General features: G+C 40.3%; 3 protein-coding genes and 1 pseudogene across 3 annotated transcripts; 3 read left to right on the plus strand and 1 right to left on the minus strand.

Moving 5' to 3' along the window:
* Window positions 1-398: 398 nt before the first annotated feature.
* LOC148154154 (perforin-1-like) lies at window positions 399-3,542 on the minus strand (annotated as a pseudogene).
* Window positions 3,543-4,540: 998 nt separating this feature from the next.
* Window positions 4,541-7,245, plus strand: LOC106932009 (endonuclease domain-containing 1 protein). The gene is made up of 2 exons (XM_015010472.2): window positions 4,541-5,917; window positions 6,392-7,245. The coding sequence occupies exons 1-2, from the start codon at window positions 5,585-5,587 to the stop codon at window positions 7,022-7,024; spliced, it is 966 nt and encodes a 321-aa protein (XP_014865958.2). The 5' UTR covers window positions 4,541-5,584; the 3' UTR covers window positions 7,025-7,245.
* A 528-nt stretch (window positions 7,246-7,773) lies between these two features.
* On the plus strand, window positions 7,774-9,631 carry LOC106932010 (endonuclease domain-containing 1 protein-like). Its single transcript, XM_015010473.2, has 2 exons — window positions 7,774-8,274; window positions 8,372-9,631. Exons 1-2 carry the CDS (start codon window positions 7,978-7,980, stop codon window positions 8,960-8,962), a joined length of 888 nt encoding a protein of 295 aa, XP_014865959.1. The 5' UTR covers window positions 7,774-7,977; the 3' UTR covers window positions 8,963-9,631.
* Window positions 9,632-11,150: 1,519 nt separating this feature from the next.
* LOC106932011 (endonuclease domain-containing 1 protein-like) lies at window positions 11,151-12,833 on the plus strand. The gene is made up of 2 exons (XM_015010474.2): window positions 11,151-11,652; window positions 11,912-12,833. Exons 1-2 carry the CDS (start codon window positions 11,329-11,331, stop codon window positions 12,491-12,493), a joined length of 906 nt encoding a protein of 301 aa, XP_014865960.2. The 5' UTR covers window positions 11,151-11,328; the 3' UTR covers window positions 12,494-12,833.
* Window positions 12,834-12,882: the final 49 nt, after the last annotated feature.

Here is a 12,882-nt window from a genome sequence, read left to right on the forward strand (position 1 = left end):
CCCATATGTAAGTCTTCTTCAGGAATTTGCATTTGCAGATTCCTGTTGTTTGCACACACAGAAGAATTAGGTCGACACATGCACATTTTGTAATTTCTTTGGATTTAAGCGTCCCGTTTTCAGTAACTCCCCATTATTTTTCTTGTATTGTAAATTCATCTTTACAGAATATTTGTTTTATTTTCAGTTTTTTATATTTTTAATAATGTGCAAATCTACATGCTTCAACTTGAGATTATGTCTGTTCCATTCTAAATTTACCTAAATACAAGAAAACTAACATCCGGAAATGGTTTAAAATGGTACAGAACATGTTTGTCTATGATTCAGTATGAATCAGAGATTCAGGGACAACCTTGAAACTGTTTACTGAGACAAACTCACAGAACTCCTCTGACAAAGTTTTATTAGAGCAATTTATTTAAATGAAGCTGAACAGAACAGTTTGATACATGCATAACAACTTAAGAGGACAACTTTATAAAGACAAAATTGCTAATCATGTCATTCATTCCTTAAAACATTGCCTGATAAACTGAAACATTTTAGTCTTGAAGAAGTTTCTAGTTAAAGCTCTTTCAGCCCTGTGTTTAAATTCCTTACAACACGATGCACATTTTCCTGGACAATGCAAAGAGAAAAAGAGTCATAAATGTTTCAACAAATCAGTTTGGGTCTAAAGTCATTCAGCCATTCTGGAGTTGCATGTTATTTAACTCATCTGCTGGAAATGTCAACATGAAAATCAAATAGCTCAATAACACGGTAATAGTTATAACTGAAAGCTCCATTTTACTGATTTCTGCACAGTTTTACTCTTCATCTAGGCTGTAACTCTGATCAGAAACACTTTGATGTTCTTGCTTTATAGTACATCTTTCATATGTTAAGATCACTGGTGGCACACAGCTTCTAATCTCCTTTTTCTGTGCAAACTACTATTGACTTCTGGTGACCACTCAGTACAAACTGGATGACGATCTGAAATAGAGTTTGCCTCAATCGCCATGATGTTTTTAACATTGTTTTAAAGTATTAAATTATCTTTATTCTCTTTGCCCAACTAATCTTGACTACTGCTAAATAAGGTCACCAAGGTTTACCTACTGATTATTACCTTCTAGCATAAACACATGTCTAAAATGTTCAACTACCCCTGTAGACACAGAGTTTTATTCCCAGTTAAAAACACTTTTACGTCTTTATGCCTTATTTTAATTGACTTGTTGACTGGATCTCTCTTCCTCTGTGGTTCATGAAGAATCACTTCCATTCATTCCTTACAGGTGACTGTGCTCAGAACATGCTGTTCCTCTCAGCCCTGGGGTGCACCCAGCTGCAAAGGAGAAGTAAAAGTTACCATGATTCATCTCGCACACGGACGTAACGGACCCCGCCTGGATTGTGGTGCCGCAGGACCCCAGGAGGTCGTTCTGTCGGTCCGACCAGTGATCGTCCCAAACCTCAAACTTTCTGCATCAGCTCCACTGTTCCCGAGTGGAACTCCTCGTTCCACTGTGGGCTGTCGTCGTTGGAGACGACCGAGGTCTGGGACGTCTGGTTTCCCAGGAAATCTTTCACAAAGGTGTCAGTTTTTGTGAACACGTCTCCCCGCAGGCCGCTGGCAGACTTGACCGTGACGGTGAGGTGGGCCGGGCTTCGCTGCAGTGATGTGACTGCTGGGGCGACATGCACACAGATAGTGGGAGCTGGGTGTTAGAGCAGAGTTTCTTCACAGTGTTTTGTCTGATGTAGTGCTCGCTCGCCTCTTTTAGTCCAGTTTTCTTTGCCGGATCAGTGACCAGTTGGTAGAGAAGTACCAGGCTGTAGTTGATGATACCTGGTTTCATTTTCAAGCCTTTCTTCCACTTTTCAAAGCCAGTGAAAGAGAAGAGAGGGTCAGTTTTATTACCTGTACTGCCCCCCCCACCTCTTGAGTGACTCTCTGGTTGAACGTCCTTCTGAAACTTTTCAGGTTTGGGTTTGTGTGGCAGTAAGTCGCTTGGGCTTTTATTTCAGGGCAGCCGCCTCGACATTCAGTTTCTCTCCTCCATTTCAGTAAAACCCTCTAATGTTGCTTTGCAGATTTGCACAGAACTTATGCTTGCCACTTTGCCTCCCAGAACAACTTTGTGCATGTAGTGTGTACCAAATGAAGCCAGAAACCTCATGTAGCTCATCTCACAGGGATGTTAGGCTCATAACCGACCGGACAGACTTTGGGTTGAGTGGAGGGTTTTTTCTCACATTGAAACCGAAGTGGAAGGAAAACAGTTTATTAGATAAATCATTAAATGTGCTATATAATGTATGTTATGTTAAGATGTTGGCTAGTTTTACACTGTGAATAAATTTTAAATCTTTCTTAAACCATGTAAACTCAAGATATGTTGTGCAAAAAACAGCTGAACATAGAACATTTAGTTTTGGATTATTGTAACCCTAAAGTTTAACCCTGTTGCAGTACAACTTAAAGTTGAAAAGGCATTTATACATACTTTAAACCTACATTAAAAGATATTTCAAACAATTTTCAAATCTGCTGCTTGTTTTTCACAGCAGTTTAGTTTAGTTTAAATTCGCCTTGGGTCCCTGACAAACCTCAACACCCTAAACCAGTGATTATTTATTTTTCTTCAGTTGGACATTGAGCAAGCCATGCAGCCATGTTTTGAATGAGTCATTTAAAAAACTTTAGCCTGTTGTTGTTTGGAGTATCTTTAGGTCTGTAAGGGTTTCAATAGAAAATATCGAACAGATGTAGACCCGAAACAATTCATTGGATGAAAAACAGATTTAAAACTCAAAAGAAATGTATTATCAGGTAAAATCACCAGTTGAGTAAGTTACACAATTGATTTAATCTAGTTTGACTTTAATTTCACAAACCAAGGTAACAATATATATAGTGTCAAAGTCAGATAAGACATTCCAGTTACTACTCAGTACTAAAGCGTATTATATTTACTGAGGTTTTTTTTTTTTTTAGGTTTTGTGGATTTTAGTTTCTCGCCTGTATTAGGATCTCCATAGTTCTTGCTTAATAAACCTGAACTTATCCTGGTTGGACTGACCTCTGATGGCAGCTTCAGACTGCGTCCCTCCCGTTCTCAGCGTGACGTCGTTCAGGTCTGAGCCCTGCTTCCAGCTGGGCGCCACATCAGCAAGGTCTTCCAGGATGAAGGCACTGCTGGATTCATGGAGGCTTTCAGATAACGTGACAACTCCAGATTTCCACAGCTGCTGGGAGCCTCTGCAGATTCCCCCCTCATGAGGGTGATTTTGCACAGAGTGCAGGAGCTGTTTGACCTCTGCCAGGTGTTCACGTCGATGACATACGCCGTCTTACTCTGCAGGGTGGCCACATCGAAGCCATGTCCTGCTAGCATGGTCACAGGGGCTGTTTGTGCAGCTTTGCACTGGTCAGCTTGGACTGGGGTGATCAGCTGAGTGGGAGGCAGGCAGCAAGCAGCTGAGACTGAGAGGCTGGAGATAAAGGAAGCAGAGATTAGATTAAATATTAGAACTAATGTGAGAATTATGCAGATTTATCAAGTTGAATTAAAGATAGGATTCAGTCTTGCCTTATTATTATCCTTTTTTATTTATTTTTTTGTTGAATCTTATGGCAGTTTTGGTGCTCATTTTGGTCATTTTTCATCGCCAAAAAAAATGTGTACATTTTGTTTTTGTGAAAATTTACCAAATGTTAGACATTTTTGACATTAAACTCTCTGGTATGCCAATGATGTCCAAATGTTTTGAGCCACGGGCCAAATCTGGCAGGCCAAAAGTCCTGAAGGTCACACTTTTTGTCCAGATGATACTGAATCATGTTGTAGTGTTTTCTTTTCTTTCTTTTTTTTAGCTGGTTGACAATAAATTCAACATGCAATATGTTAACATAGCAAAGCAGAAAATCAAAACGTATTGCATGTCCAAAGAAGAATTTGCCTTGATAAAAGAAGGTGCTTTGGTAAAAGAGAAGGACGCTGAAATATGTGAACAATCCGTTACAAAAAAGATCATACATGCAAAAAAAAAAAAAAAAAAATTAACTGTTGGTGGAAGAAAAATAATACGGCTGTCTGGTTTTCTTTCACATAGAAAAATGTGATTCCCCTTTCACCAGTCAGGCATAATTCATTTTAAATTGTTTAGTTAAGTTAATTTTATTACATAATCTGTTTTTCTGTCTTTTTTGTCAATATTTATATTACAGGCAGTGAGAATAAATCCACATGTAACTTTGGCTTAATGCAAACATGTAGTCTTTGAGAAACAAACAAACAAACAAAAACGATTTAATATTTCAAAAGCCAAATAAATCAAGTTACAGCAAGATCAACCAAGAACTGATATAAAAATATCTAAATGTTCACAGCATAAGTTGTAAAAATTGAATTAAAAACATTTGTTTTGCAGAATTTGTTTGATTCAGTAGCTTACCCTGACATGACTGTCTTTACTCTGAGCTTCGACTGGAAGACAAGTGTTTATAGCTGCACATAAAGTCCCTCTGATGGGCATCAAAGAGGGCAGAGAAATTATAATATTCTCCTAATATGGTATTATTTCTGTGTTTTTATCTTTCCCTCATGTGCCAACTATACACACACCACACGTTTTGCTTAAAGAGTCTGTTTTTCAGTATCTGGTTGGACACATAAACCAGCATCTTAAGCAGAGGAACTCTGCTATCAGTTTCTCTGTAAGAAGAAGCCAAATGAGGAGAACATCACGGAGCTCAGGCATCACAACACAGGAACTGTCTGGTTAGGTTTTAATCGCTTCATGCTGAAGGTGCGATCAGCTCAGGCTTTTGCAGAACTTCTTATCACGGTAAACGATTCCTCAGCCTGATAGAGAGGAAGAGGAAGTCTTTTAGTGCGAGACTCGATGTGAACAGAGAGAAAAAATTCAGCAGAGGAGACGTTTGATCACAGTTTGCCTGTCAGAGGAAAGTCACGGGGGAGAACAGCATGGAGCTCAGGAATCACACAGAAACCGTCTGGTTAGATTTTAAATATTGCAGGCTGAAGGTGTGATCGGCTCGGGTTTTTGGTCAACTTCTTAGCAAAGCACAGCAGATTCATTCCACAAGACCAAAGTGCTGCCAACAAAACAGCCGTCACATGATGCAAATGACAAAATGAGAAAGACCTAAAAATAAGTTAAAACAACCCTGTAAAAAAATAATTAAAAAAATACAATAATTACAAATGTTTCCTAACAGTTTCTGCTCAGAGGAGACTTCTGAAGGCAGGTGGTTGAACTGAATAGCTAATCAATCACTAAAAAACAGCAAAAAATACGTCTACAATGAATGTTAAGTTTAAAATATAAAGTTGCATCAAGGATTAGTGCACCGTTTTATCCCCTTACAGTGAGCTCAGTGATGCTTGGCTGCACTGTCATTGTTGGACCAGATAAGTTCCAACCAGCCAATAAACCCGCTCTCAAACTCTGGTGATTTGCATACTCTGTCTGCGTCTAACTTCCATTACATTCCTCTAGACTGAGAGCAGCACTTAAACGCAGGAAAAAGCATTAAACTGAGCGGCGGTCATGCTGGAATTTATTAATGGAAGACATTCCCAGCCCTGTCTGCTTCAGTTTGTGCCCCGCCGTGAGGATGCGTTTGTTTTGTGCCTACATCCTGTCCTGCTCTGTGTACATGGTGAGCTCTGCCGTGTCCAACAGCTTCAGGGACTGCAGCCATTTTTTCTACATGCAAACGCCTCCAGCAGGGATCCGAGGGACCAGCCCGAAGAAGATCTGCCAGAAGTTCGCCGACAAACTGCGCTACGCCACATTGTACGACAGCAGCAGGCGTCTCCCTCTGTATTCAGCTTACATTTTTAAGAAGTCCGATGGGAAGAGGAGGGCAGACACGCCGTGGATGTACGAGCCTCAGGTAGAGAAGGCAGAAGAAAGTGGGATTCATTTGAAAAGTTTGATGAAATCATAGAATAATGACTTCTCCCACCGTCATGTTTTTTGTTATTGGTGTAAATTGTTGTAAAGGTTATTCAAAGTTTTGATTGCATAAGATCAAATGAATAAAATAGTAGCTATGATGACACATGTAATCTTGACCTACACAGTTCCTGTACCTGAATGATTACCTATTTGACCAATGTCAGTAACTAATTGATCAAAATTAAATCTGATTCTTGAAAATAAGAGATAATAAATTATTTTAGATAAAATTTAGAGCTTTCTAAAGTTGGGGAAAAGACCCTGATTGTGACTGAAAATCGACAAGTATGGTGTTTATGTTGCATTAAGAAACAGTAGCATAGTATTTATGCACTCCAAAAAAAATAAACTGCATTAAAATTGAGGAAAATGTTATGTTTTAATTATGTTTTCTCTCTCTAACTTGCAGCTGGTGACTGAATCAGAGAGCAGCAACATGAAGGTGCTCCCTCTGACGGAAGACGTTTCTCCTCTCATCGAGGAGAGCCAGACCGTTTTGGAGGACTACATAGATGCTGTAGAGTACAGACGAGGCACGCTGAACCCCGACCAGCACCAAGCAGATCCAGACGACAAATCCTCCACCTACACCCTCACCAACGTCGTTCCCCTGATCACTGACTTCCTGGAAACCTCCTGGAGTTCTTACCTGGGCACGGTCCGCCGACGCCTGAACAACTTCTGCCATGGTAAATCTTACATCGTGACTGGAGTAACTTTTTCAGGGGCCACCGTCAAGCGCGACAACAGGGACCGTCTTTCAATACCAAAACACGTGTGGATGGCATACTGCTGCCCAAAGTTTGACCGTAACTCACCGTATGAGGTGAGATTCATGTTCCCCAGCTATGGCGGCTACGCCCCGAATGAACAGACGGGCAACAGTGTGGTGGAGGTGCCATTAAAGAAACTGGAGACTTTCCTGAAGAGCCAAACAGACTTTGAAAATGACATGAGTATTTTCTACAAGGGCTGTGTGTCAGAAAACACCATCGAAAAGAAGCGAAGAGACCTGCAGAGGGTTGACCTGCAACCCGAATAACTGGGAATGTTTCAAATATACTTGAACCAGAACAGTGTTAAAATATAAGGCTAACGAACTTTGATTAAAGCGATGTTTTTATCGATGCTAGAAAGAGAAGACTGTTTAAAAATTAAATTCTTTCCCAACTTTAGAGGCTATATTTAGATTGTGTCTGCATAAAGTACTGTCTGTTGATGTCTTGAGCTTTGTATGTAATGACCCTTCACAAAAAAAAACAATAGGGAAAAGAATAAACAATAAAATCAATGTTAAAAGGATGGATTCTGCAACTTTTATTGTCATTCCCTCCAGTTTAACAAAACTGAAACAATTGTTTTTCCACTTTTCACATAAAATTCACCAGGTCCTATGATGTGGTTACAGCCTGATCCCAATGCTTTAGATGCAACATTACTGTTAATTCCTGCTGATCTAACATACAACTGACATTAGGGCACTTCTTAAAATGGAAGATTATATCCTACTTCTTTATTCTTTGGTGAGTTATGTTGGGCTAGGACTTTATCAATTAGACAATTATTTTCTACCCATGTTTTCTCCAAAAAATCCTTTTTTTATATATATTACCAGATTGCGTGTAACTGCAGCCTATTGCTTGAAATTTCAAGCTGCTGATTAAGTTTGTTTCTTTAAAAGAAAGCTTTACTGCATCTCTAGATAGACTGAAGGTCTTTCTATCGTCTTTTCCCACCAGTAGAAGATAAACCTGATCGTGAACCTTTTCCCACTGGCTGTTGAATGTTTGACTCTAGTGGGTGGAACTGCAGCACCGCAAGAACAGCATTGCTTTGCATACTGTCTCCAGATTACACAGAAGACAGGTGTGAAACCCTGTGTTAGCTGTTCCACTGAACACCACCGGACACACTGAGACACATTCGGTTATTGACTGAGACACTGAACATTCAGCGGCTTCTGGACTTGGATTAGAGACTTCAGATCACATTTGGATGATGGCGTTTTGGCTACAGATGGGTTTCCTGATCGCCAGCCTCACATCTTCAGCGGTGAGAGGGCGAGTGGAGAAAGAGCTGTCTCCAGAGTGCAGGGAGTTCCTCTACATGGGAACCCCACCGAAAGCCCTGGACCTCCCCTCCGTCAAGTACATCTGTCAGTTTTACAACAAGAAGCCGCGCTACGTGACTCTGTACAGCACTGAGGATCACATTCCGATCTACTCCGCCTACACCTTCAAGCGCTCGGACGGGGAGAAGTGTGTGGATGTTCCCTGGATGTATGAGCCACAGGTAAGGAAAACTAAAACCCTGAATCAAGAAGCACCATGCCAGTTGGCATGTATTAATTTTAAGCTTACTGTCTCGTTTGCTTACTTTTGTTGCACAGTTGTCCACTTCTTTTGACACAGGCGAGATGCAGCCGTTTCCACGCAACTACATGCACATGAACTTTGAAGACACCCAAGCGATTCTGGACGACTACACCAACGCCATACAATACGAGCGAGGGACGCTGAACCCGGACGAGCATCAGAACGAACCCGACGACAAGGCCTCCACTTACACCCTCACCAACGTCGTCCCCATGGTGCCCGACTTCAACGACAGGATCTGGACCAAACAGCAGCACATCGTCCGCAAACGGCTTAACAACTACTGCCGCGGGACGGCCTACGTAGTGACCGGGATCACCAAGTCAGGGACGATGATCCGCAGGGAAAACATGAACCGCATCGCAGTCCCCGACTACCTGTGGTCGGCTTACTGCTGCGTGGATTATGACCACAACACGCCTTACACGGAGCGATACAAGTTCCCGTCTTTTGCTCACTACGCCCTCAACGGGGACGAGAACAACGAGGTGGTAGAGACCTCCGTCCCGAAGCTCAGGGAGTTTCTCAGAAAGTCGTTTGTGAACCAGAACTTTCAGATTTTTGTAGGAGACTGCAAACCCCAACCATCCATGAGAAGTGATTAGGAAAAGTATTTTTGAAATGAGGTAGATAGATTGTAAATTTGAAGAATAAATAAAGCTCCACTGTTTCCAAAACACATAGTGTACAGCTTACCAGACTAAAATATAAGCAAATAAACAGAATTGAATCATGAACTATATATATTTGTGTTTGTTCTAAACACACATATTAATTGTTGGCATAATATGTGAAAGTGGTTGCAGAACTTTCTTTTTCTAATTAAAGTTCCTCAAGAAAAAACCAAGAAAGAAAATGACTGACAAGACATATTAGGAGTTACGTTCATGGACTAGATCAAACCACCACTCATACAAATAAAGTTCCCCAACATTCCCACTTAATAAAAACAGAGCATAAAAGTGAAGTATGAGGTTTACTTTTCTACTTTTGCACTTCCACAGCTCATTAATCAGCAAAAGGACACCAGCCAGAGAAGGATAGTAAAAGGAGATATTTAAGCATGGGTCATAAAAGAAGAGCAAACTTCTCTGACCTACAAAGAAAACGTTCCTAAATCATCTGTTTCACCTGTTTGAACGTCTACCTGTTTTCAAAGGTTATTTCTTGACACGTTCAGAACTCTGAACAGAGTTTTAGCGTGATTTTATCTGATTAACGACCGCTCTGTAACTGCATCGGTACGTTATATTGTAATAAACAATTCAATCAAACTGTCTTTGGAGGCTTTCTTTTCAAACATGAAGTTAATAAAACACTGTCAGCTCTCTCTACAGGATGAAGAAGTAATTTCAGATCGGACCCTGAACACCATGTTCCCATTAAGAGAACTGATGTGCTAACATTTGTGTGAATAGATGTCTGTAGCTTGTATTGGAAAAACACTTTTCCATTACAACAGCAGCTTTTCAAAAGCACTTTTGAAAACCAGTTTGATAAAAGCCAGTAAACGTTTTCTACCTTTCAAGAGCAAACGTCAACAGTTTGGCTGTGAAAGCTCAAGGAGTTCTGATTTATTGATCTCATCTCATTCATGCTGGTAAAACTGACGTATTGGATCAGCAAATAATGTTTTCAACTGCAGACAATAGTTCAAAGTCGCCCCATTGAACTCAGAGCAGTATACAACTCTACAATGAGGCATATAGACACCAAACAAAAAAATTAAATAAAATAGAAAAACAGCTTGAAGCTGAGAAACATTTTGTTTTCTCAGTGCTAATTAAATCTCTCATGAATGTTAAAGTTTTTCAACATTATTTTAAAATTAAATTCAACTCAAACCTAGATGCAAACATGGCTTTTTCAGAACTTAGAAATTTTTTTATTTTATTTACAAATGTGAATATGGTTCCAAATAAAGTTCCTGTTATTCCATTTAGATCATTAATTCATCATCAATACAGATGAATGAATCTTCTACACATCACAATGGTCATGTTGTAAGACTTGAAATATCACATAATAAGGTCTTATCAAAAAGATTACAACTATAGACATGAGATTAAACCTCTGAAATGTTGGAAATTCAATACGCTTAACCTTAAAAAAGATACCTACTCTAAACACGGGAATCCTTAGATCAACATTGTTACTTAGTTTTGTTGTTGTTTTTATCTGACTGTTGGTTTTAGTTTAACCTTTTTATTGAGTGGTATATAGAATTTGAGTAAAGGTCTTAAAATGAGTTAATAGAGATCAGAGAGTGAAAGTCATCAAGCTGCTGAACAGTAAAGTCAGAAGCATGTTAAACCAATAATTTGTAAAAGTATTCTCAGAATTTTCAGCTGTTCATTTCCAGCATAAAATGAGAGAAGAAGTCTGTCCATTTAGGTGAAGTCTTGCTAACCATGTGATGTAACAAGAAAGATCAATTTTGAGCAATGATTTTACAGCGTTTCTTCTTTTAAACAGGTCTTCATCTATAAAAACTATTCAAAAGGATACATATTTTTGTGCACAGATTGCATTTCTTTCAGTTTGTATTAATTTTCTCTGATGATGTTTTTCCATTGCTCACGTAAAAATCGATCACACTTTAATTCTATTTAAGTTTGTAGTGACATTTAACTCAAATGCAAATTGCTGGGCTGAACCCATTATTATTACACCTCCATGAATGCTACTATGTCATGTCAGCAATGAGAAAAAGGGGCACGATAAAATGCTCTCAGTGTCAGATAACATTCACTGCCTTTAAACTAATACAGCTACACTTGTGGCAATTTGAATATATGGAAAGACCTTACAATGGGAGATCAGTTGGAAGCACAGATGAGCCAGGAAGGGAAATGTTGAGTTTGATAGAGTTGAAACCGAGGCTGTGCCTTTTAGACGTAGACGACTCGCAGCCTTATTCACAAGGAGGTTCACAAAGATCTACAGGAACAGAGAAAAACAAGCTGCAGAGATGAGAGTGACATCTGCAAACCGTGCCGTTTCCCTGTCAGCTGTTGTGATGGTGCTGACCTCCGTGGCGCTGCAGGGAGTCCAAGCAGGAGTAGTAAGTGACTTCAACCATGCAGAGCGCTGCAAGGACTCCCTGTACATGGGAACTGCACCGAGAGGTTATCTCAGCAACGCCTTTAAGAAGATCTGCCAGAGGTACGAGGATAAACCTCGCTACGCCACAGTGTATGACCCCCGCAGGCACATCCCCATCTTCTCTGCGTACACGTTCAAGAAGTCAGACGGGGAGAAGAAGGTGGACTTCCCCTGGATGTTTGAGCCTCAGGTGAGTTTCAGTTTATTCTACAACAAAACGCTGTTTTGGTTGAGATAGCTTTTAGTTTAAATGTCCATGTAGATCCTTTAGCAGGGTATCGTTTGCAATTTGTAGACACTTAATGGACATGAAGAACTATTACTTAGGTCAACTTGAGATAAGCTACCTTGCTGAGTACAGGATAAGTCTCAATGAGATAGTGTCACTAATGCCACATATACAAATCTATCTTTCTGAGTTTGTGGTTACATTTTTCTTGTATCAACAGTTGGCATCAGAGAAGAGCAGCAGCAACATGGAGCCTTTCCCCCAGTCTACAAGCATGCACATGAACTTCGAGGACACCCAGGCCGTCCTCGAAGATTACGCCGACGTTGTTCAGTACGAACGCGGTCAACTAAACCCCGACGAGCACCAAGCGGACCCTCTGGACAAAGCCTCCACCTACAGCTTGACAAACGTGGTTCCTCAGATAAGGGAGTTCAACCTGGGTCCATGGTCCGAACACCAGGACATCGTCCGCAAACGACTCAACAACTACTGCAGAGGAAAGGCCTACGTCATCACCGGGGTCACCACGTCCGGACACACGATCCGCCGCAACAACATGGACCGGGTGGCCGTGCCGGAGTACATGTGGTCGGCTTACTGCTGCACGGAGTTCGACCAGAATGCGCCGTACTTTGTGCGCTACAAGTTCCCCGTGTTTGGGGCATACGGGCTGAACGACCGTGTCAACAACCAGATGGTGGAGGTTCCCCTGAAGAACCTGGAGAAGTTCCTCAAAGGGAGGATGGATGTGGACAAGAACTTCCAGATATTCTATAACGACTGTGTGCCAGACAACTAGGGAAATTGATGTAATAGTAGCTTTTAAGTGTGTTATTAATTTAGGAGTTAATTTTAAGAATAAGTCAGAGATTGACATGCTTGGAATTTAATGGTTTGAGAAACTCTGTCCCATTTTGGATACACTTTAATTTGATGTTTTGCCCCATTGTTTTACTTAGTAGTATATATTCTGTTTATCCCAATTCTTTGATCAAATAAATGATAGAAATATGGAAAAGTATAACATGGTCAAAGACAAGTCTTTGTATTTGAGAACAGCATAAAAACAATGAATTGTCATACTTTTACTTCAACAATATATATTTCAATTCTAATAAAGATCCAATGTCTACCCAAAATGCTGGAGATTATTATTTGGCCTATGATTACAATGTATAATGTAAATTA

The sequence above is a fragment of the Poecilia mexicana genome, unplaced genomic scaffold (assembly GCF_051168715.1).
Source record: "Poecilia mexicana isolate PSO_F unplaced genomic scaffold, ASM5116871v1 scaffold_18, whole genome shotgun sequence".
Classification (NCBI taxonomy): domain Eukaryota; kingdom Metazoa; phylum Chordata; class Actinopteri; order Cyprinodontiformes; family Poeciliidae; genus Poecilia; species Poecilia mexicana.

Excerpts from the sequence above, each read along its gene's own strand:
- LOC106932011 (XM_015010474.2), top strand. The coding sequence starts at position 11,329 with ATGAGAGTGACATCTGCAAACCGTGCCGTTTCCCTGTCAGCTGTTGTG. Across the intron at positions 11,653-11,911 it reads CCTGGATGTTTGAGCCTCAG|TTGGCATCAGAGAAGAGCAG; the intron begins GTGAGTTTCAGT and ends TTGTATCAACAG.
- LOC106932010 (XM_015010473.2), top strand. The coding sequence starts at position 7,978 with ATGATGGCGTTTTGGCTACAGATGGGTTTCCTGATCGCCAGCCTCACA. Across the intron at positions 8,275-8,371 it reads CCTGGATGTATGAGCCACAG|TTGTCCACTTCTTTTGACAC; the intron begins GTAAGGAAAACT and ends TTTGTTGCACAG.
- LOC106932009 (XM_015010472.2), top strand. The coding sequence starts at position 5,585 with ATGGAAGACATTCCCAGCCCTGTCTGCTTCAGTTTGTGCCCCGCCGTG. Across the intron at positions 5,918-6,391 it reads CGTGGATGTACGAGCCTCAG|CTGGTGACTGAATCAGAGAG; the intron begins GTAGAGAAGGCA and ends TCTAACTTGCAG.